This window comes from Sinohyriopsis cumingii, chromosome 2, assembly GCF_028554795.1.
Source record: "Sinohyriopsis cumingii isolate HCF-2022 chromosome 2, ASM2855479v2, whole genome shotgun sequence".
In the NCBI taxonomy this organism is placed as follows: Eukaryota; Metazoa; Mollusca; class Bivalvia; order Unionida; family Unionidae; genus Sinohyriopsis; species Sinohyriopsis cumingii.
Genome location: NC_142962.1, coordinates 59,760,121 through 59,786,481, shown reverse-complemented (window position 1 = coordinate 59,786,481; position 26,361 = coordinate 59,760,121). Strand labels below are relative to the sequence as shown.

Genomic DNA, 26,361 nt, shown 5'->3' with positions numbered 1-26,361 from the left:
TTAATGAATTCAGGTATCACTCTGCGTGATGGACATAGCATCTGCCAAGCTGTAGAACAAGCTATTACCTGAATTTGTGAAAAGCACCAAAAGCATCAATGAGCAAATGTACATAGGGATCTCAGGTTCAAATGAAGCAGGTTTATAGAGAATATGGATATAATTGGAAAAATTACTTACTTATAAGCAAGTACATATGGTAACATAACTGAATATATTTTATAACTATACTCACATTCTATGGCATGAAGAACACAATTTAGGCAAAATAAAAAAGCATGCTATTAAATGCATAGTAAGCAAATTCTAAAATAACAACATTTTGAAATCTTTATATCACACTTAATAATCAATACTGAGAATACAAGACATTGCTGATAAATGGGTAGAAGATCAATGTTGTGTAAACCCTTGCATGATCTAAAACTACCGTATATACTCCCTTATAAGTCAAGTCAAACTGTAAACAACAAGGATCTTGATCTGCCATAGCATAATGCACTTGGAGATCAAGGTCTGTGTTGTTTGTATTACTGACTACTAACAAACTGTCCAGACCGAGATTATGTGCCAGCAGACCTGGGTCTATTCAGTTTGCACTTGGACTTGTCTTATAAGTATATATGGTAGGTAACGCTATTTGTATATTGCATTCAAATATAAAAATTAAGGACAAATTGTGCATGAATGCAACTACTGGAAATAAAAGCAAAGAAATGAATGAATAATGCCAGGTAAAAAAAATGGATGCATATTTGTTACCTACTCGGAGCTCTCTTAAGGTATTTGACACTGGGAGTCTGGATGTTCAGTTTCCAAAAGTTTTGACATGGAAACTGATCACCCAGGTGACAAAACAGGAGACCATTAGAGGGCATTAAATCAATAATTTCACCCTTGCAAATCAACACAAATTTTATGTCTGTAAATCCTTCTGCTCATTTTTAATTATGAAAATTCTTTGCTTCTGTTCATATAATTACTTTTCTTGCCAACTTGTTTTTTTCTTATCATCTAATGGAACAAAATGAACATGTGCTGATGGTCATTAAAAAAAATCTCTGCTCAACTTAAAGAGATTTACAGGAAATTGATTATTTGACTGAAAGAGAATAAATTCAATACCTCCACCTTCAAAAGCACAAATCACATCACGTTTTGCACCTATTCATGAAGTAGTAAAAATTTGTCAAAAAAGACCTATTTCAAAGAATGGTGCAAAAATATATAAGAAAAAATGACAATATTGACAAAATGTCAAGTTTCTATTATATGAAAATAAAGATCTCTGTAAAAAAAAAATCAGCATTGTTTAAGACCTTTCATTGAATTCAATGCACAAGATCATATATAAATAAGGTAATGGATTTTAAAAACTCGTGCTCAAAATATTAACTATTATATTTGGCAAGACTGTCTATTTTTCACAAAACAATGTTGTTAAAATCATGCAAAGGATCATTTTGATTATACACAAAAAGATCACACATGCAGATGACACAGTGGGTTGTCCGTCTAAAATGGACATTTCTATTTTTTTAATAACGTGTTAGATCTAAAGAAATGGCATGCAGTTTGCTCATGTAAATATACTTTGTTCTCTTCCACATCCAACCCTACTCAGTAAAGTCTTGATTGAAAACAATTTTCAGACTAGTTGCCTCAAGCCGCAAAAAGGGAAATAACTCCAATAAATAAAATTAAGGTTTCAAGCCCAACATTGCCCAAGTCTACTTGTTTAGATTTGTATTCACCTTAACTCTTAGAGTGTTATATAGTTTTGTAGAACAAGTTCCCCCTGGGCTGAATTATTTGAGAAAAGAAATGAAAACTGCAGTTTTAAATTGCATGTATTTTAATTTGGCTTGGTATTCTGCCTTTTCTACATTTCAAAATACTGCTCAATATGGGGCTGACTGGTATGTTGTATGTTTCTATCCATCCTGCATGTGCATCAAACTCAAATTCAACATCATTTCTAATAATCCTTTTCCAGCTTCCGTAATCTGATACACTTCCAATCTTTCTTAAAAAAGACATTGTCATCATCACTATCATCAGCGAGTACCTCCCAAATGAAATCATCATCTGAAGAAGAACCATGTTGGAGTTAGCCATTTGGTGTTTTCTAGGTAGCCCATATTTTACACATGCATCTCTAAAACTTCCTTGATGAAAGCAAGGTTAAAACTATGACAGAATGCTTGTTCCTGGCCCAATGTGCCAAACAAATTTAGTTTAACAACTATTCGTGTCAAGCTGAAGTACCCAGAAGTGAAAACAGTTGCCTACCTAAAACAAAAGCACTATGTCACCTCCTCTACTGGTGGCATAACTTATGAAAATACAAGCACTTATGAGTTAAGAGTTCAATAAAAATTGTAGTCTACTGTGCAAAGTTCATATTTTATGTGTGACTTGAAACTAATTTCTGGGAGTTCAGGCTCATCGCTACTGTCACAGTATGCGAATTCATACAAATTTTGTGCCTTGCGTGCCCTGGCAGAATCTCATTGGCCGTGTATTTTCGGGAAATGCAAACTCAATCACAAGCGGATATTTGTTACTAAATGTTTCTTGCATAAAATGCACAGTCACAATGCTTATAATTCTGTTATATATATATCTGTTTGTGTCGGGTGGGAAAGAAAATGTTTCTATTTAATAAAATATAAAACACTGTATAATACAGTCCAAGTTGCTGGGAGATAAATTGAAAAGATATAAACAAAAAGGAAGACAGACAAATGAAATTGTCTAAGAGGTTTTACAAAGACAAATGTGGCTTTCTATGATAGGTATGCATTTTAGCCCCAAGATCCTAAATGTTACAATAACACAACATTTATTAACTTATGTATTATATATATATATACATGTATATATGGACAATCACATTCTACAAAGCATGTAGTTATGGAATGTATATAGCAACAGTAATATTTTGGTGCATATAATTTACCGTTTGTGAGTAAGTAGATAAGAAACTTCTCTGTAAAATAAATAAGGCTTGTTAGATTTCATCTCTGATCGAAGGCATCTCATTCCAAATTGAAAATCAGGATTTCTAAAACTCTTTCTCATGTTGCTGTGAAGATGTAATGAAATCATTTTTTTATTCATACCGTGTATGCTAATTCACAGTGGTTTTATTTGTGCAATGAAATCATTTTTTTATTCATGTATTCATTATCCAAATTGAAAATCAGGATTTCTAAAACTCTTTCTCATGTTGCTGTGAAGATGCAATGAAATCATTTTTTTATTCATACCATGTATGCTAATTCACAGTGGTTTTATTTGTGCAATGAATCTTAAAAGCGCATAAATGTAAACTCACTGAAATTTAGAAACTTGTACAGTGTTTAGTACAAGTATTACAAATTACTCTGCCCCTTCAATAAAAAATGCAAAATTGTCCAAATAAAAAATTCATAAAAGTTTCACCATATACAGACTCTTGTGTACAAAATAATTGGTTTTTAAGCACATATGTGGCATGGCATGCTTTCTGATTGATTAGACAATCTGCAGTAGTAACATCAATGTAAACTGTCAAAAATTGTTATTTTTTTTGTTAGGGCATTAAGTGTAGCATAGTGCCCTGAAAATCACAGAAATATGTGACAATTTCCTGACAATCTTTTGGGGGACATTTGTAAGAAACGGAACAAAGATCTATAATTTGACGATATGAGGATAATAATGATAGCTTCAGTGTCATTTCTGTTTTATTCCTCTGAGACACTGACTGATGCATCTTAATAACATCATATGTGACTCTATAAGCAAATGTGTATGAGAAAATGACTTAGAACACTGAATCTAACCTGGTGAACATTAAGCTCAATAAAAAATTAAGCAAAAATCACTGAACCATACAATATAGGTCACTGTGACTTAGTTTTCAAAGATGGTTATAGTACTCATCACAATGCAATGACATCATATAAAGTTATGAGAGTCCATAGTCAACGGTTTTTGACAACAGGACCTAAAAGCATTACTTAACCAAAACCAGTGGACCACAAAATGTAGATCACATTGACCTAATTATCACTGACAGGTGTAGTAGTCTAAATGATACATAAAACATCAACTATATGTCTTTATGAATAAAAGTCAGAGAAGAATGACTTAAATTTCAAACCTAACCGAGAGAAAATGAGCTTGACCAAAATGTAAACAGAAATAACTAAACCATGAAATATATGTCACAGATACCTAGTTTTAGCTTAAGGTTGTTGTATTTCTCATGATGCAATTACATATCAATTTCTGTAACTCCATAGGAAATAGTCCATAATAACTGAAAACCAGGAATTCAAAATAACTAATTTCTTCCTTTTAACCACTGATTATTGAAACCATCTCTGACAATGAGATTCTTGAGCAAAAGCCAGATTTTCAAATTAGCTGCCATGGTGAATGTACAGGAAGTCAGATTGGCATCATTTTCATTTATCAAAAAGCAGACATCATCAGAGTCTCTTGGTGAAAAGCCCATGTAATAATGATCATCCATTCAGCAGGAGTAGTGACAACAAGATTTTTTTAAGACAGTCGTCCTGACAACCAAACTGGATGTATGACTGGCACCATTTTCATTTAGGATCAACAATATATCATAAGATGTTGTTTAGTGCAACCTCCATGTTTGATACGACCATCTGTTCAGGAGATGTAGACATACAATTTTCAAGATGACTGCTGTTGCAACCATAATGGATGTCCGAGTGGCACCATTTTTATTTAGGACCACCTATACCATGAGATGAACGTTTGTGTAAAGTTTCAGGGCAATCATCGAACTAGTTAATGAGGAGTAGCAGCATCAAACTGAATCTTTAAAGGAGCTAGATGAAAAAAGATCAACCAAATGAATGCCCAATGAACAATGTGACCTCATTTTCACGGAAACGTGGAGTACTCCACATGACACCTTTAAATACCGATATATGTGATTCAACAAGCCAGAGAGAAAACTCACTCTGAGTGTTCATGCCAGAAAGATGGTTCTAAAGACAGACACAAACATACATCATTATTCTGTAAGCTAGAACTGCTTTGCAATCCAGCAAAAAAAGACTTAATGATATAAAACTGAAAAGTTAAAAAGATTTATTTCTCAATTACTAGCTAATCAATCAGCTATTAGATTAATGAGAGTCAAATTCTAGAATAAAATTCTATAATTATCTAAATTCTACTGTAGACATTTTCTTTGCTAACAAAGCATAAAGTTACAGCAGATCTACCAGTACATACTTTTAACAAAGTAAAAAGCATGTCAGTCAATAAAGCACCAATTTTATAATCAATGAACTGAATAACACAGCACTTGCTTAAATAGCCACTTTTCTAAAGATATACATACCATATCAACTTTCCGAATTTTCTTCACATTCTCAATCCAAGCTTCCTGTCAAAAAGAGGAAAGCTTAGTGTTAGCTTAATTTGTATTTGTCAGCAATTACAATGCTTTGAGCCTTTTGCTTTTTTCATCCAAAATATATGAAGTAGTATGACAAAACTAAGTGATAAAAGGTTTGAAAAAAATTCACCATTATTTGAAGTACAGTATTGTACACGTTAAACAACAAACACTGCATAGATTGAGATCCATGCAGCTTGCATGACCTTATGTTAAGTCATTAACCGAAGTCTACATACACCCTATGTATTTTATCTGAGCAACTTATGTTTTTAACAGTAATGGTTGGTAATTTTATTTTAGATTTTAATTTTGTGATAATACCTGTTACATTCTGCATGAGAAAAGAACAAGATTAATTTGATTTAGTTGAGCACCTGGTATTTGAAAAATGAAAACTATGTGACTTTCAAGCATTACTGTTTGATGTTGTTGTTGTTGTTTTGGCTTTAAACACTATTTCTCAGCACAAGATAGGCTATATATGGTGGCAGGTATAACTCATGGAGGAAGAACCTGGGAAGATCTCAGTAAGAAGCACTGACCCATGGGAAGGTACTGGATAGTTTTTCATCAAAAAATCTCAAACCCATGCAGACAGAAGTGAGGTGGCAGTGATCAATAAGGGTTAGCACTGAGACCACTAGACCAACCAGGGCCCCTCCATTTTACTATTATCCTTAGTTTTATATGTAAACCATATGGAAAATGTCTGCTAATTAAAATTTCCTAAATTAGGACCAAAATAATGGTTCTCAAAAGTTTTGGATTTTGAGTTTGTACATAAGAAGCAAATCATTCAAGTCTATAATAACAATGAGAGTGGGAGATACTGATAGAACACTACCCACCTATCTATCTCCTGATTTATTTATCTATATTTACTTTTCTGTCTTTTCATCAATACCAACTGAAAAACATGGCAATAAAGTCAGTTTATATTGATTACTTGTAGCAAAACTGACAAAATTTATGTAAATATCTGTAAGTAAACATGAAACAAGCAAATTCAGTGAATTTTTGTTCCCTGCTTACTGCTGTGTGGTCATCAAAAGTACCCACTGATGAAATCTGGTTCTGATCGTTGTAACAGAGCTGATGAATTATAAGGAAGGAATGGAAAGTAAAAAGAATTTCAAGCCTATATCTCAACAGAAATTAAAGTGCAGCAAATGGGAATAAATTGATCAGTGACCTTGCCCTGAAAGATAAAATCTTGATTGATCTTGAGGATCTTGACTGTCCTTGAAGAAAGAATCTTGATTGCACCTGAAGATAAAATCTTGATTCTGATACATCAGACACTATCAAATAGAGAAATATAAGTGTACCATGGATCATCCTTGAATCTCATACAGAATTTTTAAGACATAAAGCAGAAATAAAAGCATTCATGAACTATATACCTGTAACCTGGACCATAAAGATATGACTAATTTGTGGAATGCAACTCATCTTTAATTGACAATATACCAGTGCTCAAATTCTATATATTTATCTTAAACAGCTAATAGTGGATAAGAAAATGCTGCTGAAAACCAAACATACTGACCTGTAAGCTTGAAATGGAATCCCTAATGCGGAACATGACAAATATACAGTTTCATCCCTTTATTCACAAATGGAACTGATGTTACAGAATGGAAAAGAAAGCATGAATGAAAACTCAAAATATTGACCCATGACCTTGACCTTGAAGAAAACAATGTAGCATGTAAGATTCCGGCAAACAACGATGATGTAAGCATACCATGTTGCACCTTTTAATCTCAAACAGCTCTAGAATGATAAAATGTTGACCTATGATGAAGACTTTGAATATACACCCCCCCACTCCCAATATTGTAAATGACAGTTTGAAATAATAAGTTACTAGTATAGCAAGGTTTATCCCTAAAGCCCATTGAGCTCTACAGTTATAGAGCAGAAAGGAAAACTTAAAATACTGACATGTCTGTGACCTTGAAGATATGGCTACCAACGTAGAACACACCACACTTTCTAATGATAATGTACTAGTATAGCAAGATTTATCCCTAAAGCCCATTGAGCTCTACAGTTATAGAGCAGAAAGGAAAACTTAAAATACTGACATGTCCGTGACCTTGAAGATATGACTACCAATGTAGTACACACCACACTTGCCAATAATAATATTATAGTATAGCAAGTTTCATCCCTTGAGGATACTTGATAAGATTTTTAAAAACATGTGACAATGGTGGGAGAATGGATTTTGTTCTCAATGGATTTATCTATCTTACCCTGAGAAGATTCATCATATCTGGATGGTCAGCCACTTTAGGGAAGGTGGTCAGTGTAGGCTGATGTATCAAATCTAGAAATATATAATGATGACAATTTCTCAAGGTTATGTCTTTATTAAACTTCACTGGCATGATAATATTTGTACAGATTAAATTTCTCAAATTGTCTTTTTAATGTGTTTTTAAACTTTTAACTGTAATTTTTCAGAGTATAAGTATCTTGAACTCTAAATTGTAGGTGAAGACACAACTTTTTTTGAGCTACCTTGAACTCTAAACATTAGGCATAGACCTCTTTTCTCATTTACCTTGAACACTAAACTGTAGGCATAGACCCCTTTTTTTGACTTACCTTGAACTCTAAACTGTAGGCATAGACCCCTTTTTTGACTTACCTTGAACTCTAAACTGTAGGCATAGACCCCTTTTTTTGACTTACCTTGAACACTAAACTGTAAGCATAGACCCCTTTTTTTGACTTACCTTGAACTCTAAATTGCAGTTATAGACCGATTTTTCTGATTGACCTTGAAATCCAAACATTAGGTGTAGACCCCTTTTTCTGACTTACCATGAATTCTATACTGTATGTACAGACCCCTTCTTCTGATTTACCTTGAACTCTGAACTGTAGGTATAGACCCCTTCTTCTGATTTACCTTGAACTCTGAACTGTTGGTATAGACCCCTTTCTCTGGCTTACCTTCAGCTCTAAAGCATAGGTGTAGGCTCCTTTTTTACTTAACTTTAACTCTAAACTGTAGGTACAGACCTTTTTTTGATTTTCCCTGAGCTCTAATCTGCAGGTATAGACCCCTTATAATAATAACAATAATAATGAGGACTTTGTATAGCACCTAATCTTTAGAAGCTCTAAGCATTTTACAACATTAGACAACACCTATAACATAAAAAACATATAATGATATATTACAAAAAACAAACACCACGAAATTAGAAAACATTAAAAAAAACATGCTGAAATATTTAAGGCAGGAAACATTATTAGGTCTTTAAGTTTGTTCTAGCAGTTGAAATAACTGAGTTTTAAGAGCACTCTTGGATGGGATCACTGTGTTATTGTGTCTAAATTCAGTGGACAATTAATTCCACATTGCTGGGCCCTGGTATGCAAAAGAATGTTGTCCATATGACTTCATTTTCATAGTGGGAATAATGAGTATATGATTGACAGAAGAGGAGTGTAAGCATCTTGCTGGTGTTTACACATGGGTATGTCAGATAGGTATGTTGGACAAGAGCCCGTCAGTGAAATGTAGCACAGAGAACAAATTTTGTGTTTGATTCTGGATGGAATGGATAGCCAGTGTAGGGTATAGAGTAGCGGGGAGGTGTGCTCTGATCATGGTACTCTAAGCATGATCGGAGCAGCTGTGTTTTGAACTTTTTGAAGTTTGTGGAGTAGATATTGAGATGAACCAGACAGAATTGAGTTACAATAGTCCAGTCTTGAAAGTACTAATAAACACACAAGTGTTTTAGTGGCATCAACTGAAAGATATTTGCGAATGGAGCTGATGCATCTCAGCTCAAGATACGCAGCCTTGCATATGTTCATGACATGTTGGTGCAACTTGAGAGTACTGTCCAGAGTAACACCTAGGTTTCGTATTGACTGTGTGAATTTAATGTTGGTGTTGCTGATATTTATTGTCTGAGGTAAAGGATGTGAATGAAAAAGTCTTTGTGTTGTGATCAGAATGGCCTCAGTTTTATCATCATCATCTGCAGCTTGTTACATGCCATCCATTTAGGGCATATATGCATACAATTACTATTCAATAGAGGCTTTGCATGGGAGATTTAGGGCATATGTGCATACAATTACTATTCAATACAGTCTCTGCATGGGAGATTTAGGGCTTATGTGCTTATAATTACTATTCAATACAGTCTTTGCATGGGAGATTTAGAGCATATGTGCATATAATTACTATTCAATAGTCTTTGCATGGGAGATTTAGGGCATATGTGCATACAATTACTATTCAATACAGTCTTTGCATGGGAGATTTAGGGCATATGTGCATATAATTACTATTCAATACAGGCTTTGCATGCAGAGTTAGGATTTTTGTGTAGAGTGACTGAATTTGGCCAGCAGAATATCTGCTGTTATGAATGTAAAAATCAAACCCTAAACATCTTTTTAACTCACAAAGTGACCTATAACGTTAAATAATCACTTTTGAGTAATCATATTTCAAACAGAGTAGTGATAACTTGATCGATGGTGATCTCTGTATATGTTAGAGTAAAACCCACAGCTTCTGCCTCTGCTTTGGATTTATTTGAACAAAAGTAATGAGGAAAAGCATCAAAGATTGAAGAAAGGTATTGATGACATTCTGAGAAACAAAATCAAGAATAATTTCTACATCAGATGCAGAATTAGGTGTGTTGGTGAGGATATGTAAGGCAGACAAACAATTTTATTGGACACAATTTTCTTGTTAAGTTTGTTTGTTCTTAAATTTTTTGATAAGGAAAAAATATAAAATTATTTTATCCTGTCCCAAGATATATAGTAATTTAGGTATTTACTGCAGATATTTGCTTCTCTGCTTCTTTTCTTTCTTTCCATTTGAATTATGCTTCTGAAGATTATGCAATAAGAATATTGAGAACATGTGCACAACATGAAAATCTATTGTCTCGACTTAGACAAATCTTGTAGCCTGCAACTGTAACCTTTGTTGACGATCATTCTTTTTTGTCCCTAAAAATTAAATAAATTAATGAGCTAGATGACAAATGATGAATGATACTCAAGTATGTCATCATGCAATGTGACCATCAGAATTCAATGAGATTTTCTAATTCCATACAAAATAGCTAATACATGGATGTAGATTAATGACTGGAGTATAAACTCTAACCTGTGGATTCTAGATCCAGCCTGTCTCGCAATAAATTGTCTCCCAGAAGTTGTCTGTAGTAAGCATAGAATGGAAGCAGAACTGTACTACCAACCAGGGTATCTGGTAGTTGACTGTAACAGACATTGATATAGAATTAACACAAAGGTTTTTCATAACACTATGTTAAAATATAAATTTCACTGTGATATATTGTTACACTTTTAATAATTTACAAAGAGAGCTTTAGCACAAGATACAGTTGATGCAAATGCTGTTAGAGAAAAGATAATGTACATCCCTCTCATCATCTCCTAGTGCAAATAAGAACAGTTTCTTACCTCCTGGAACAATATGTATATATATTCATAAGAGCCAACTGTATCAAGTCAAACACACACCAGAAAATGACTGGGATTGAAGAGTACTTTAAATGGCACATTATATGTCTGCAACATGTGTAACAGTCTTCTATGGAGGCACCAGTATGGATGATTCAAGAGACTAATGACAAATGTGTCTGGATGACCTTGACCTTAAGACAAGTTAAGCAGTATTATTAGATTTTCCATGATCTCTGATCTTTGAATCCCAGAATATCTATTTTATTAGCATGCATATAAACCATCCACAAATGTGAATCAAGGAACTTACTCTAGAACAAAGGTTACTCAGCAAAGACAATTTTGTTTGAGCAATAATGACCATGATATTTTACCCACAAAATAATTTGCCTCTTCCATGCATTAAAGTATAAACCCTTCACAAACTCTGGTTAAGGTACATATTCTGGTACTAAAGTTTTTATGCAAAAAACAGAAATATTCTTCTTCTTTCAATTCACAGAGTCCTTGATCTATGACAGTTTGGCCCCAAACTGTTACCCAACATGTAAGTCATCCACTAACTTTGATGAAGGTAAATGGTTCATAATTGATTCAAAATCAATAAATTTCTTCCTTACACCAACTACAAGCTGTCCTCGAAGTTTGGTTCAGATCTGTGACAAAGAACTAATATTATAATGTAAAATAACACTTTCCCTACAATTACAATGATCTTAACCTTTGACCTTTTGATCTTGAAATCAGTAGGTTTTTTCCTGACCCCAAATACAAGTCATCCACAAAATCTGGTATAGGTATGCAATATAGAACTAATGATAATATGCAGATACCATGTTTCTTTGATCAGTTATAGTGACCTTGACATATGACCTTTTGACCAAAAAAATTTAAGGCTTCTTCCTTTACCAAAGTGTAAGCCATCATCATCAAAGTTTGGTAACTGTCAATGGTGGAGAACTCAAGTCAATGCACCAAAATCATTTTCCTTCTTTCAGTTACAGTCACATTACTCTGACCTTTGACCTTTTGTCTCTGAAATTAATTTGATTCTTCCTTACCAAAAGTGTAAGCCATTCATAAAGTTTGGTAACTGTAGAAGGTAGATAACTTGGAGTATGGTGTGGAAAAGAAAATGGTTACAGATGGACTTACAACATCATTGCTCTGCTTTTTGGCAGCCATATATAAATAATATCTTAGAAAGGAAATTGCAGTTGTCCTTCTCTTGTCCCAGCAATTAAATAGTGACATCACAAAAGGGATGGCTTCTTCTGATGGGGAAACATTGCAGAGAGGCAATACTTTGGTAACCAGAAGCTTTCATATACATTTCAGACTACAAAATACCATATATACTTGCTAAGACATCAAGTCCAACTACAAACTGCACAGATTGAAATCTGCCATCATACAATGTGCTTGCAGATCTGGGTCAGTGCAGGTTTTTAGGAGTAATCTGAAGAACAAACAACATATTCCCTGGTCTGCAGGCACATACTGCTACGACAGATGAGGATCTTTGTTGTTTGCAGTTTGACACAACTTATAAGCGAATATAAACAGCAAGTGTTGAACCTTGGCTGTGCTGTTAGGGGGACATTTTATGTACTGCTCTCACCCTATAATGATCAAGGTATGTATATTTATTAATGTTTGGGGGACTATGGCAGTTTGGCTCAGCAGTTTGCTTAGGGTGCAGGATTGAAAATAGGTTAAAATGGACAGTGTTTTCCAGTGAGCTAGGTACAATATGTGTCCCCCTAACATACAAACTTTAGAATGGACAAATCATTTTTTGCATCAGAATTAATGATCAAACAACAAGCCCAAAGGGAGCACAGGAGACCTGATTTGGAGAACATGGGGCTAAAACAGACAGTTTATACAAGTTACTGAGAGTTGATAGTCACAGTTGACAGTCATGTGATGAAAACTATGTCAGGTGATGAAAAAGTTATCCTCCATCACTGTTCTGCTGTGGAAAACATGATCATACACACATAAGAATGAATAAATAAAAATTGAAGAGTTAACTCTCTTGAATAAGGTTACATAAGATGGGGGCACTACTGATACTATATCAATGTGGCAGTAAAGACTGGTATACTGTATATGCTCATATGTATCATGCTCTTAACAACAAAAGCTTCACAGACTATGACCTGTGACGATAGAGCCATTAGATTTGGGTCTAGGATGCTCCTAGGTGCCAGATATATATATACAACAGGAGTAATGGGATTGAAGAGTTAAGTCATGCATTACATTAACCCGTAATGTAGGCTATTATTTTGATAATTAATCTACACTTCCTTCCTGAGCTCACACTAGTTAATGACATCACTTGACATCATTTATTTTCTTAACATTCATGTAACATGCTGCCGTTTTCAAATCCTTTAACATATTACATATGGCAGGTCTTCTTTTACTAAGACCCCTCTCAATAAAGGCCTCCGTATCATGCACATAGGCTGTGCATTACTTTTGGTGTGTGCCCCTCACTCACGGCCACTCTGCTTATAAGGACACCTTTTCACTGCAAAAAGGGTGTTTTCATATGCGGGGGGAGGGGAGGGGAGGGGGCATTGTATTCATTATATCTGTAATAGCTGAGATAGCTCAACATACTCTAAAAGTTCCTTGTGATCTCTCTTTGGTACATTAATCTTGACTGTTAATCTTGGCTGCTTGTTCCTGGACAGTAAAGCCAAAAAACCACTTGAGGAAGCTGAAAAAGATAAACACATAAACTAAGCAATCAATTTATTATTTAATTAATAACAGATGAGTCTTCATAGGACTGACCCAGAAACAAGTGGGCACCTGTAATATCATAATATGGAACAAGGTAAAGGTGAAGACAAAATGGACCACATATAAAACAATATTATATGGAAAACAAAGGAAAATGACTATCAATAATGTCACATACAGAAATTGTATCTAAAACAAAGGAAAATTAAATTTACAATTAATAATGGCACATCCATAAAGAAATTTTATCTAAAACAAAGGAAAATTAAATTTACAATCAATAATGCCACATACAGTAAGAAATTGACTCAAAAACAAAAAATTAAAATTACAATTAATAAGACATCAAAATTACATAATACCTTGGATCAGCCAACTATTACAGATGGTTAGTACCCAGTACGTGCTTTTTCAATTAGGAATAGACATTTTTCAATGTAATGTCTTAGAATCACATGTAAGATGTATCTTAGTATTTAAAAAGCTATGATGTTGTAACTTAAACTGGGGACAGGATTTTTTGTAAATGGTTTTTGCAGTAAACCATTATTAAACATTTAATTTTAAAAATTAAAAATATCTTCTGAAATGGGAGAATTACTGACATGTTTTTGTGAGTGACTTCACCATAAATGCATGTCTTATTGTTACGTTTTAGGCCCTTTAAAACAGTAACATGAAAAAAGTGAAAAATTTAACAAAATCATTTATTTGAAAAATTTAACAAAATCATTTATTTCCCTAGAAAACAAGGTAAAAATGAGAAAACAAACTTATGGTTCTACGAACCAAATCCAAAAATAATCCAAGAATAATCCAGGAATTAAAAAATAGAAGTCCTAGTAATAAAAGGTCCTAATGAATCTGATTTGGAGTCCTGATAAAATAAATCCATGATGGAGGATGATGATGTATGCAATAGTCAGTGTAGTACTGATGTGTCAACACTTCCTTGTTGAACTACAGAAAATAATATTCCAGTTTTGAATTCCGAATAAAATATCAATAAATGTCTTTCTCCAAGAATTCTGTATGAGCACTTAAATATTACCAGGGAAAAGAATTAATAATTCCATAAAGCAGAATTTCAACTCAAACTGGTCACAACAAAACTCCTTTAAGTGTCAATGGTTTACAGCTCAAATGACTAAATTCTCTTCAAAAAAGATTTATACACTAATTTAAGATGCAAAACAGATTCCTGTATGAGGGTCACATGATCACGTTTCTAGAACCATATAGAAGCTTTTTTCATGCCTAACATCATGTACTCCCAGTATGGCCTTGACTAAAACCGATGATTTTACTCTGAGAAAGAATAAAAATAAAATAAAAAAAGTTGTTTATTTCAACTCACTGATTTCTGAATCAAGGTCAGAAACTCAGCATTACATACAAAGTTTCTATTATTAGTGTGTGTGTGTGTCTAAAAATGGTTCTTAAGGTTCTTACCATATATACTTGTTTATAAGTTGAATCTAACTGCAAAAAACAAAGATCCTGATCTGTCATAGCATTTTGTGCCGTAAAGTGGTATTTATGTTATGTACTCTACTAATTACTCCTAACAAATTGCACAGACCCAGACCTGCCAGCACATTATGTGATGGCAGATCTTGGTTTGTGCTGTTTGCAGTTTGACTCAACTTACTAGTAAGTACAAATGGTACACAAAAATGTGGATGTCTATGTAGGTTTTGCTCTAAAATCTAATATAGTGAAAAGGTGTGAGACATGCTATTAAGTGACATCAAAAAATGCTTTTGGGATATTTTGTGTTGTCTCTGCCTACTATCACTTACCCCATTCCCACTTCAACTCCCAAAATAATAAGTCAAAAGTCAGACTATGAACTCAAGAGAATCACACTGATTACAGGCACACATCCTAATAGAAACTTTAATTTATGCTTTGCCCTGAAGCTAATCTGCATAACCTTTATCTGACCCACAACAGTATTAAAAATTAAAATCATACTTAAATTTATTTCAGTTTTATATGGTAATAAACATCTACTTCAATTTAGTTCAATTTTTATATGGTAATAGAAGGGTACTTCAGTTTATTTCAATTCTGTATTGTAATAGAATGGTACTTCTGTTTCATTCAATTTTGTATGGTAAAAGAATGGTACTTCAGTTTCTATCAATTTTGTATTGTAAAACAAACTAAAAACATTATAATGATACATAATAGACAGGCAAGCATGTATTCAAATTGTGGATAAAAATTTTAAAAAACAATGAAAGGAAACTGCAATTGCAGTTTGTATAGAAAGATTAATAGAAAAACAGAGATTTGCAATTTGTGAGGAAGACTTATTGAGAAACAGGAATTTGTATGGATAAGTTGTAAATGTGCTCACAAATTTTGGGGGAAAAAAATGGCTTCTTATAGTGATTCATACAGCAGGTATTTTTATGCACTCTAATGGAATAAACAAAACAAAAATGGTGCATTGGAAAAAAAAATGTAAAGATGAATAGAAACTAGAAATTGGGGTCTAAATAGAGACAAAAGAAATAGGATGTAATATACTGACACTGTAACAGAAATAGGATGTAATATACTGACACTGTAACAGAAATAGGATGTAATATACTGACACTGTAACAGAAATAGGATGTAATATACTAACACTGTAACAGAAATAGGATGTAATATACTGACACTGTAACAAAAATAGAATGTAATATACTGACACTGTAACAGAAATAGGATGTAATATACTGACACTGTAACATAAATAGGATGTAATATACTGACAATGTAACAGAAATATGATGTAATATACCGACACTGTAACAGAAATAGGATACTGACACTGTAATGAATAGCTAACAATTCACTCAAGCATGTAAATGGTCCAACTGACCTAGTGTTGCATCCACACATATTTTCATCAGTGTGGTGAAACAGGGTCCAAGATAATGAGGGTGTACTGAATGAATTACTGAAAATTCAAAAGTCATTCAAAGGTTAATACTGGGGCAGTGACCTAATTTTGGTATGGTTAACTTCAGTTTTCTGCCTTCAAAAGGCAGACAGTGAATAAATAACATCGACAGGCAGCGGACAATCAGAAAATGCAAGAGACAAGACAAACTATTTCTATGGTTGTGGAGAAACAGGTTGACAAGTCTTGAGTTAATAACATGTGTTGTTGTTGTATGGTTTAACGCCATTTTTCAGCACAAGATAGGCTATACATGGCGGCCAGTATAATTGGTGGAGGAAGAACCCTGGAAAACCCCGGGAAGAACCACCGACCCACGAGAAGCTACTGGCAGGCTTTCTCACGTACCCACGTTAGCCGAGCCTGAGACTCAAACTCACGCAGACAGAGGTGAGATGGCAGTGATCCGTAACGGTGAGCGCTTTAGACCACTCGGCCACTTGGGGCACCAAAATCATGTGTAACATGGCCTAAATGTCTACAACACACTACACCACAAACTATGGACCAACACTTATTGTATTTACTTGCTAATGAGTCCAATATAACTGCAAGCAACACAGAGCTTGATCTTCCACTGCATAATGCACAGGCAGATTAGGGTCTATGTTGTTTGTTCTACTGATTACTCCAGACAAACTGCACAGAGCCACAGCTTCTGACACATTATGCAATGGCAGATCTGGGTCTGTGCAGTTTGCATTTTGGTAAGTACAGTCTCCAGTATGACAGCCTAGTTCAATTATAGGTAAGCCTTTTCACTGTAGGTCTTTTATTATATTTTCAGAAATAGTTATCATTTGTTGCTTACCGTGTATTAAAACTGTGACAAAATATTTATTTCACTGGCTGCATCCACAAAGTCTCTACGTGATTTAAACTGTAAATCATGTAAGTCCCGTGATAGTGGCGGGACAATTACCCCCCCAACCCCAGTGTTAATTACCCCCCCCAACATGCCCCCTGACATGGCTATTCCCCTGTATAGAAGAAGCAAATATACTGAATAAAACCAGAAGTATGAATGGAACATGGGGCAGCCATACAATTTTTTCATTGTTTGACCAACAGTATACGTGTGCATCTTTCTCCTGAACTCTTAATTTTTCTCCTTGACTCAAATTCCTACAAAAGCCCTGACATCCATACTCAGCCAAATCCATAAATATGATTTATAGCAATACTTAAGACACAGCAAAATGACCACACTTTATTATGAACAGTCGGCTCCACTTAATGCATATTGCTTAATTGCATAGATCACTTAAGTGCATAGTGAAAGTATGGTCCTGTTTTTCATTGTAAATATACATGAATTCCACTTAAATGCATACTCCGTTTATATGCATAGCTTGGGTCCGGTCCCAAGGCTATGCATATATGCGGAGTTGACTGTATATCAATCAATGAGATCACACACTGCTTATTTAGTTTTGTTAGTTGATTTTAGTCCACAAGAAAATGCAAGCATAATAGAAAACAGAACTTCACACATGAAGCAAAAAACCACCATGTTTATTCTAGCATCAACCATCCATGAAAATCAGCACAAGATTATAACCCACATTGATCTCTAAGTTTGTAATTGAATAAAAAACAAAAAAGGAAAACTTATGTGCTAGGACAAAGCTTGATTGTAATTTTCATGAAAATTAAAGCTGCAGTAGTTTATTTCAGTAGTGTGATACAAACCTTTAAAGTTTTGACTTTTATGGGTTTTCTTTTTAATAACAGATAACATATCCTTTTAATAAATTTAGCCTTATCATCCACAGGTAAATTAATAGAGTTAAACATGTGCTATTGATTAACAATCATCAGCAACATGATGTGTGGTTCTCCCAAGCTGGACATGGCTATTTCTGATGATAAGCTTTCTCAAAAATGTATTTGTTTGCTTTATCACTTGACAACTATATAAATTGGTCTCCAAACAGACAAATGCATAAATACAATCTTTTAAAATGATGTTCACAAAATTACAGGACATAAACAATTATTTTAGACAATGATTTTTGATTAAAAAAACAAACAGAAAATATAGTAGCTACACAGTATAGTGATCACTGTAACAGTGAGAGAGAACTGGATGCATGATGGGATGGAAACAACGGTATATACTTGCCTGTAAGTCAGGTCAAACTGCAAACAACAAAGATCTGATTCATCATAGCATAATGTGCCTGCAGATCAGGGTTTGTTGTTTGTTCTACTGATTATTCTTAGCCAAATGCACAGACCCAGATCTGTTGGTGCATTATGCAATGGCAAATCTGGGTCTGTGCAGTTTGCTGTTGTTGTTGTCGTGGGGTTTAACGCCATTTTTCAGCACACGATAGGCTATACATGGCGGCCAGTATTAATGGTGGAGGAAGAACCCGGGAAAACCCCGGAAAGAACCACCGACCCTCGAGAAGCTACTGGCAAGCTTTCTCATATACCCACATTGGCTGAATCTTAGACTCGAACCGCCGCAGACAGAGGTGAGATGGCAGTGATCCGTAACGAAGAGCACTTTAGACCACTTGGCCACTTGGGGCCCCGAGCAGTTTGCAGTTGGAATCATCTTATAAGCAAGTATATAGGGTAATGGGAAATAAGAGAACATGTAAATAATAAGAAACAGCAAAACTGAAATATGTATGGCCACTTTGTGACAGAAACGATAACAGTTAAGGACAGGTAATAAAAGCATGATAGAAATGGTAACAGGCAAAACGAAAATGCATATAAAGCAATGTAATATAGTGCCAATGTGGGCCTGATAACACTCATATGAGTTGCTGATAGCACAGCTTGTGAATGTAAATTCACATGTGTTAAAACTAAAAAGGGAAGAGAAAAGCTTGGAGCACAAAGCTGTTACTATGTATATCAATGTTGGTGTCATTTATTTTATTACCTGAAACATACAGTACATAGGATCACATTCTTGGCATAAAATGGACAAGATATTTTTACAACCAGAACTGTCCTGTTGATATCTCCAGATCAAAATCAACCTCTGTGGACTTGACCTTAATTTACAATTTTGCAATAATTCATAGCCCCACCATTAAAGTATGTACCCTTGCTTGGTTGTTGTTGTTGTTGTTGTTTTGGGTTAAATGCCATTTTTCAGCATGTGATAGGTTATAGGTTACAAATGGCAGCCAGTATATCTGTTAAAGGAAGAACCTGGGAAAGCTCCAGCAAGTACCACCAACTAATGGGAAGCTACTGGCAAGCCTTTTCACATACCCAAGTAGGCCAATCCTGAGATTCAAACCAATGCAGACAGATGTGAGATGACAGTTCCTGACATGATAAAGTACCTGGTTTCCATCAAATCTGGTCAAATTCAGCTGATAGATTTTTAAGAAGTCATTTAAAAGATTTTCTACATTCAGCAATGAAGGCCATACCTGATGGTATATTGGCATTATTTGAAAGGCAAGGATACTTTCTGTCAAATTTGGACAAAGTCAAATGAGAGGAACTTTTTTTTCTATTTTAGTGATGATGATTTGAACGGATGGTGGATTTGCATCATGAACAAATTTTAAAGACCTTCATTCCAGGATGCTCTCCATCAATATTGGTCAAATTCTGTTGAGCATTTTTGAAGGGAAAGTAATTTTTATAAGTTTCTATTTTTAGAAATAGTGGCCAGATTTGATAGTGGATCATCATCATTTATGCATCTATAAAAGACCATCATTCTGGATGTTTTCTTTCAAATTTGGTAAAGTTCTGTTAAGAAATGTTTGAGAAGTCATTCATTTTTAAATTTTATATTTAGTAATAGTTCCATCCATGTGACAACTAGTGCCTATCCTCTAAATAATAGCAAACAAATAACTAAGGGAATGTTATGGATGCTGAGATTATATGAAAGACCGGTAAAAGTACTGAAAAAATACATGTAATATGAGATGATACAAATGAAAATGCAGGAATGTTTGGTGGGATGATGTTGGTAAAGGCTGTGTGAATTTAAAAGAGAAATAAAAATTATAGAGGTGTGAACAATCATGGATACAAGAACAAAGAAAGATAAAATTAATGTGTGATAAAATAATAAACATGCTGAAATAAGAAAATGATGAAAAGGGGTGAAGAAATATAAAATGTGATTTCGTGAATAGTAGAATGAAAGCATTGAGGAAAATTCTATCCATTGACCTCCTTCCTCTAAGTCTGACATAGATAAGTCTGAAACATAATATGATAGTTCATGTCATGTCAAGCAAAATCAAGTATTAAAATCACAAAAATCAATACATGTCTAACATACATTTACATAAAATTATCCAAGCCCACCATTTTAGTGTGTGGTGCATTTTTCATCAATGACAGCACCAATACACACTATCCAATAGTTATGTCCATTTGGTGTGACCCCATTTTAACCAACAGAAAAATGGATGTGGTCATTACAAAAATGGCACCCAAAACTCAAATTTATATACTGTACAAACTTGCTTATAAGGTGAATCCAATGGCAAACTGCAAAGCATCAGATATGTGGTCACATAATACACTGGCAGAGCTGGGTCTGTGCGATTTGTGAGGAGTAATCAGCAGAACAAGCAACACAGACCCTGATCTGCTGGTGCACTATGCTATGGTTGATCTGGATCATTGTTGTTTGCAGTCTGACTCATCTTTTAAGTGAGCACAGATGGTACTTTCACATAAAAAAATTTAAGTTACAAGTAATTGGATACACAAGTTTAAAAATTTTGGCCTTTATGAACCAAAATTGGAACCTTGTAAGAGTGAAAATGACTCTTTCTTCCGCATTGCTTTCAGTGTGTTTAGTGTTCATCTATGATAATTCATCAAGAAGTGATCTTATTCTTCAAGTTTTCATAATGAAGTTTTCCTGTTTGTGTACTTATTTTGCTAATTGTTGTTCTCCACCTGTCACTTTAAATGCTGATATTCAAATATAAAAAAGAATTTTTTTTAATTCACAGTATAAAAGACTAATATTACTCCTTGTTAGGATAAGACAGGTATAGCTTAACACCTGTCAAGTGGTGTCAATTTACCTACTTTTTCAGGCACCATGGCATCAACAAATATGTAGTAGGTTTGTCACACCTTGTCTGATACAGGTAGATAGCTCCTATTTGATGACATACAATCATACAATTGTGTAAGACATGTAACAAATGCGATCCATCACTAAAAATTTGACAGCACTGCAACAAAGCCTTTAACATCAACAGGTGTGTATCTGATTAAAGATTATCTACAGCCATATACCATTTCCAATAGATGAGACTAGAACAAATAAATTATCAGATCACAAAAAGTGTTGACACACTGTGACCAACAAACAATTCACTGCATGATACCCTACTCCTAATGCAAAATATGCTTGTCTATACTTACCGTCATCTGTTACAGGAAACAAAATATAAACGTTAAATATTATGCAAACAAAAGTCGTTTGCATGCAAAAAGAAAATAATTGTTAAATATACAAACACAATGCAAACAACAATACCTAAATAATACAAAGAAACCTGATATCCAGAGAATATTCGGGCAATGTTGTGCTCTCAAACGTAACAATAAGCCATCTAATCATGGAAATATACCTCCATCTATTCTGCACCCCATTCTTTTCCCATGATGGAAGTGGAGTCCATAGTAAAAAAATAATAAAACCCACATAACTCTTTTGAAAATAGAATGATTGGTCAGCACGCATATCTGCTGGTGGACACATTATTGCTGAGTTTCACAGCAAACCACCTAAAACTGAAAAATAGTTGCATCCACAGAATACTGTCATATAACGCATTTATCTGCAAGTCAAAAAAAGCAATAACTCTTACAAAAATACTGGATCACAAAGACTTGTTAATATATGCATATTTAGATGATCATAATATGCACCAAGTGTTACAGTGCTCAGTAAAAATAATTGCAAGACATGTTGCTTTCACAAGACTTCATCTTGCAATGCATTAGGACGAAGCACAAACAGGGCAGTAACTCTTATAAAAATCACTGGAGCACATACATTTGCTGATGTGCACATCTTCATATGATGATCATAATATTTCCCAACTTTCCCAGCAATACATTGAAATTTGTGAGACTAGCTGCAGTCACAACAATTTCTTGCAATAGATTCAGCTGCAAGAAAAAAGGGCCATAACTCATAAAAAGAGTCATTTAGAAGGACTGGAGATCTTTGGGGTGAAAAGAATTTCCAGGAATCTAAGACAAAACCATTTCTTCTTTTCAATCACTGACTGCTGAAACTCTAATAATCTTGAAGAACCGAGGATTCAAACTCACAAACTGTTTGTCAGGAGTCCAGGTTGCTAACCACAAAGCCATCCACCTCCTCTTTTTTTTATAGAACCAATTAGACATAAGAAATAGTCTTTAAATGAAACCCCATGTAGGTATGACCATCGTAGTGAGTAGTGATAACAAGACTTCCAAGATGTCTTAGGTGTACAATTTTCATGCAGGACCAACTAGATCTTGGGATGAATGTGTGTTGTAAGTTTCATGGCAATCCTCCAATTAGTTTAAAAAAAGAAGTGATAACTATGGCTGACATGTTAACAAACAAGAGTTCATCGAATGGGCTCGCACTCTACTGACTGAAAAGAATTTCCAGGAATTCAAGATGAGACCATTTCTTCCTTTTAGCTGCCAAATTTTGCAACAATCTCTGATATTCTTCATTAATAATAACATTTTCAAATTAGTTGTTGAGACTGACATACTGGATGTCATATTGGCACCATTTTCAAATATGTCCAAGTAGACATCATCAGTAGTCTTTTGGTGAAAACCCTATGTTGATATGACAATCAATCCAGTGGAAGTAGTGACAAGTTTTTCATGACAGCCATCACTGCAGTGATAGTAGATGTACAATTTGCACCATTTAATTAGGACCAACTAGGTATCATAAATAGTCTATTGGTAAAAACCCATCTTGATAATAGCCATCCATTTGGGAAGAGATAATAATACCTTCAAGCAGACCACCATGTTTGAGGGTCAGTTTATACAATTTTCATTAAGGACCAACAATACACCATAAGAATTCTTCTGATGAAAAACCATGCCTAAATAACCTTGATTTAAGAGGATTATCAATAAGATTTTCATACTGGATGTCAAATCAGCACTATTTTAATTTAGGACTCACAAGGCATTATAAGACTTCTGGTAAAAACCCAAACTGATATGATTTCCTAATTTAGAGGACTAACAAACTGGCACAAAATTCATATACAACCAACAAATCCTCATAAGAAGCCTTTGAGTGAAAACCCCATTCTTACATAACCAGGTGCTTTGAGTGAAAACCCCATTCTAATGTGACCATTTGCTTTGAGTGAAAACCCGATTCTAATATGACCATTTGCTTTGAATAAAAAACTCATTTTAATATGACCATTTGCTTTGAGTGAAAACCCCATTCTAATATGACCATTTGCTTTGAGTGAAAACCCATTCTAATATGACCATTTGCTTTGAGTAAAGAAAACCATTTTAATATGACCATTTGCTTTTTGAGTGAAAACCCCATTCTAATATGACCATTTGCTCTGAGTGAAAACCCCATTCTAATATGACCATTTGCTTTGAGTAAAAAACCCATTTTAATATGACCATTTGCTTTGAGTGAAAACCCTATTTTAATATGACCATTTGCTTTGAGTGAACACCCCATTCTAATATGACCATTTGCTTTGAGTGAAAACCCCATTCTAATATGACCATTTGCTTTGAGTAAAAAACCCATTTTAATATGACCATTTGCTTTGAGTGAGAACCCCATTCTAATATGACCATTTGCTTTGAGTGAAAACCCCATTCTAATATGACCATTTGCTCTGAGTGAAAACCCCATTCTAATATGACCATTTGCTGAGTGAAAACCCCATTCTAATATGACCATTTGCTTTGAGTGAAAACCCCATTCTAATATGACCATTTGCTTTGAGTGAAAACCCATTCTAATATGACCATTTGCTTTGAGTAAAGAAAACCATTTTAATATGACCATTTGCTTTGAGTGAAAACCCCATTCTAATATGACCATTTGCTTTGAGTGAAAACCCCATTCTAATATGACCATTTGCTTTTAGTAAAGAAAACCATTTTAATATGACCATTTGCTTTTTGAGTGAAAACCCCATTCTAATATGACCATTTGATTTTGAGTGAAAACCCCATTCTAATATGACCATATGCTTTGAGGGAAAACCCCATTCTAATATGACCATTTGCTTTGAGTGAAAACCCCATTCTAATATGACCATTTGCTTTGAGTGAAAACCCCATTCTAATATGACCATTTGCTTTGAGTGAAAACCCCATTTTAATATGACCATTTGCTCAGGAGTAGTAAGATTTTCAAGTGACCATATTAGATATCAGATCATCACCATGTTCATTTCAGAAAACCTAGACCATGGGTTGATTATTATGTGAAGTTTGATGGCAATCCTACAAACAATTCAAGAGGAGTACTATTATGAAACTTATTCTAATGAATGGTTTACAGGTATTTCCAAGGTATACATTTCTGCATCCATCACTTCAGTGACTGCATTTCCATGAAAGAAATTTCTATGTTGATGTTTGTCAGCAACCATCACATGAGTGATTAATTGTGTGAAAATGTTGGCATGGAGAGGAGAGTGCTACACCCAAGTGGAAAATGAAAAGATTGCTAATTAATAAGTTATGTCAACATATGAATGAAATTTTGGTAATTGAGCAAAGTAACAAATCCTTGTTCATGTGCAATAACCCAGCTTTGTTGAGAAGCCAGAGTTCAAATAACCTGCAATTAAAGTGTTGCAGCAGTGATACCATTTTACAATCTGCTGAGTCATCATTGTACAGAAAGCACCAATGTCTGCTACCTCCACTGCTGGTTACAGTTGCTGAATTGGAAATACCTGAACACTTCAGAAAAATGGAGGGAGGTGAAGACTTCTTGATGCACGTCTCAAATGGCATTAGCATCCTTATTTTTTGCATTCCATCAAGACTATGAAAATCTGCACCAAGCTAATACAATAACAATGGATGGAACTTTTGATTGTGTTCCAGCTCCAAATGCCCAGCCTTTTTCCTATTCATAGATTCTTTCATGACATGCCTTTGCCTTTGATATATTGCTTGATTCCATCAAAAAACAGAACACAGGCAAGGAAGTTTTCCAGGTAATAAAAAGCCATTGCCAAGTCAAGGACTGGTATTTGATCCATCTTATTGTTATTTCTGATTTTGAAAGAAGTTTTATATCTGCCATAAGGGACAAATTCCCAAATGCATGTCACCAAGGATGTTACTTCCATTATATGCAGGCAGCTTGGAAGAAGGTCCAACACTTAGCCTTGACATCATTATACACTTTTCATGAAGAAATAAAAAAGAAAATACACATGTAGATAGCACTTTGGTTTGCACCAACCCGGTTGATTCAAAGCATCTTTCGAACTGCTCCGGTGGCCTAGTGGTTAGAGCAGGAGGTTATGGGTTCAATCAGCAACCAAGTCATACCAAAGACTTGCAAAAATGGTACTAACAGCTGTATCGCTTGGTGCTCAGCATTAAGAGGTTAGTGTTAGGACTGATCAGCCTGGTGTCAGGATCATGTGACTGGGTGGGACATCATGCTATATGTCTGCAATATGTCTGATTTTCCAAAAAAAGCTATGTTAAAAATCCAAGTCACATG

The 26,361-nt window shown here is 34.5% G+C and overlaps 1 protein-coding gene across 4 annotated transcripts in view; it reads right to left on the bottom strand.

Moving 5' to 3' along the window:
• The window catches only part of LOC149804986 (nephrocystin-1-like), a 147,324-nt gene that overhangs the window by 14,804 nt on the left and 106,159 nt on the right, over window positions 1-26,361 (bottom strand). For 3 of the 4 annotated variants that reach the window (XM_089946229.1, XM_089946251.1, XM_089946237.1), the window contains exons 23-26: window positions 13,559-13,658; window positions 10,602-10,714; window positions 7,699-7,772; window positions 5,378-5,422 (exon numbers count right to left, since the gene is read on the bottom strand). In XM_089946229.1, coding sequence (XP_089802355.1) covers window positions 5,378-5,422; window positions 7,699-7,772; window positions 10,602-10,714; window positions 13,559-13,658 — 332 coding nt within the window. Of the gene's footprint in view, window positions 1-2,962; window positions 2,993-5,377; window positions 5,423-7,698; window positions 7,773-10,601; window positions 10,715-13,558; window positions 13,659-26,361 lie in introns of all 4 variants that reach the window. The other variant, XM_089946244.1, reaches the window with a different exon arrangement.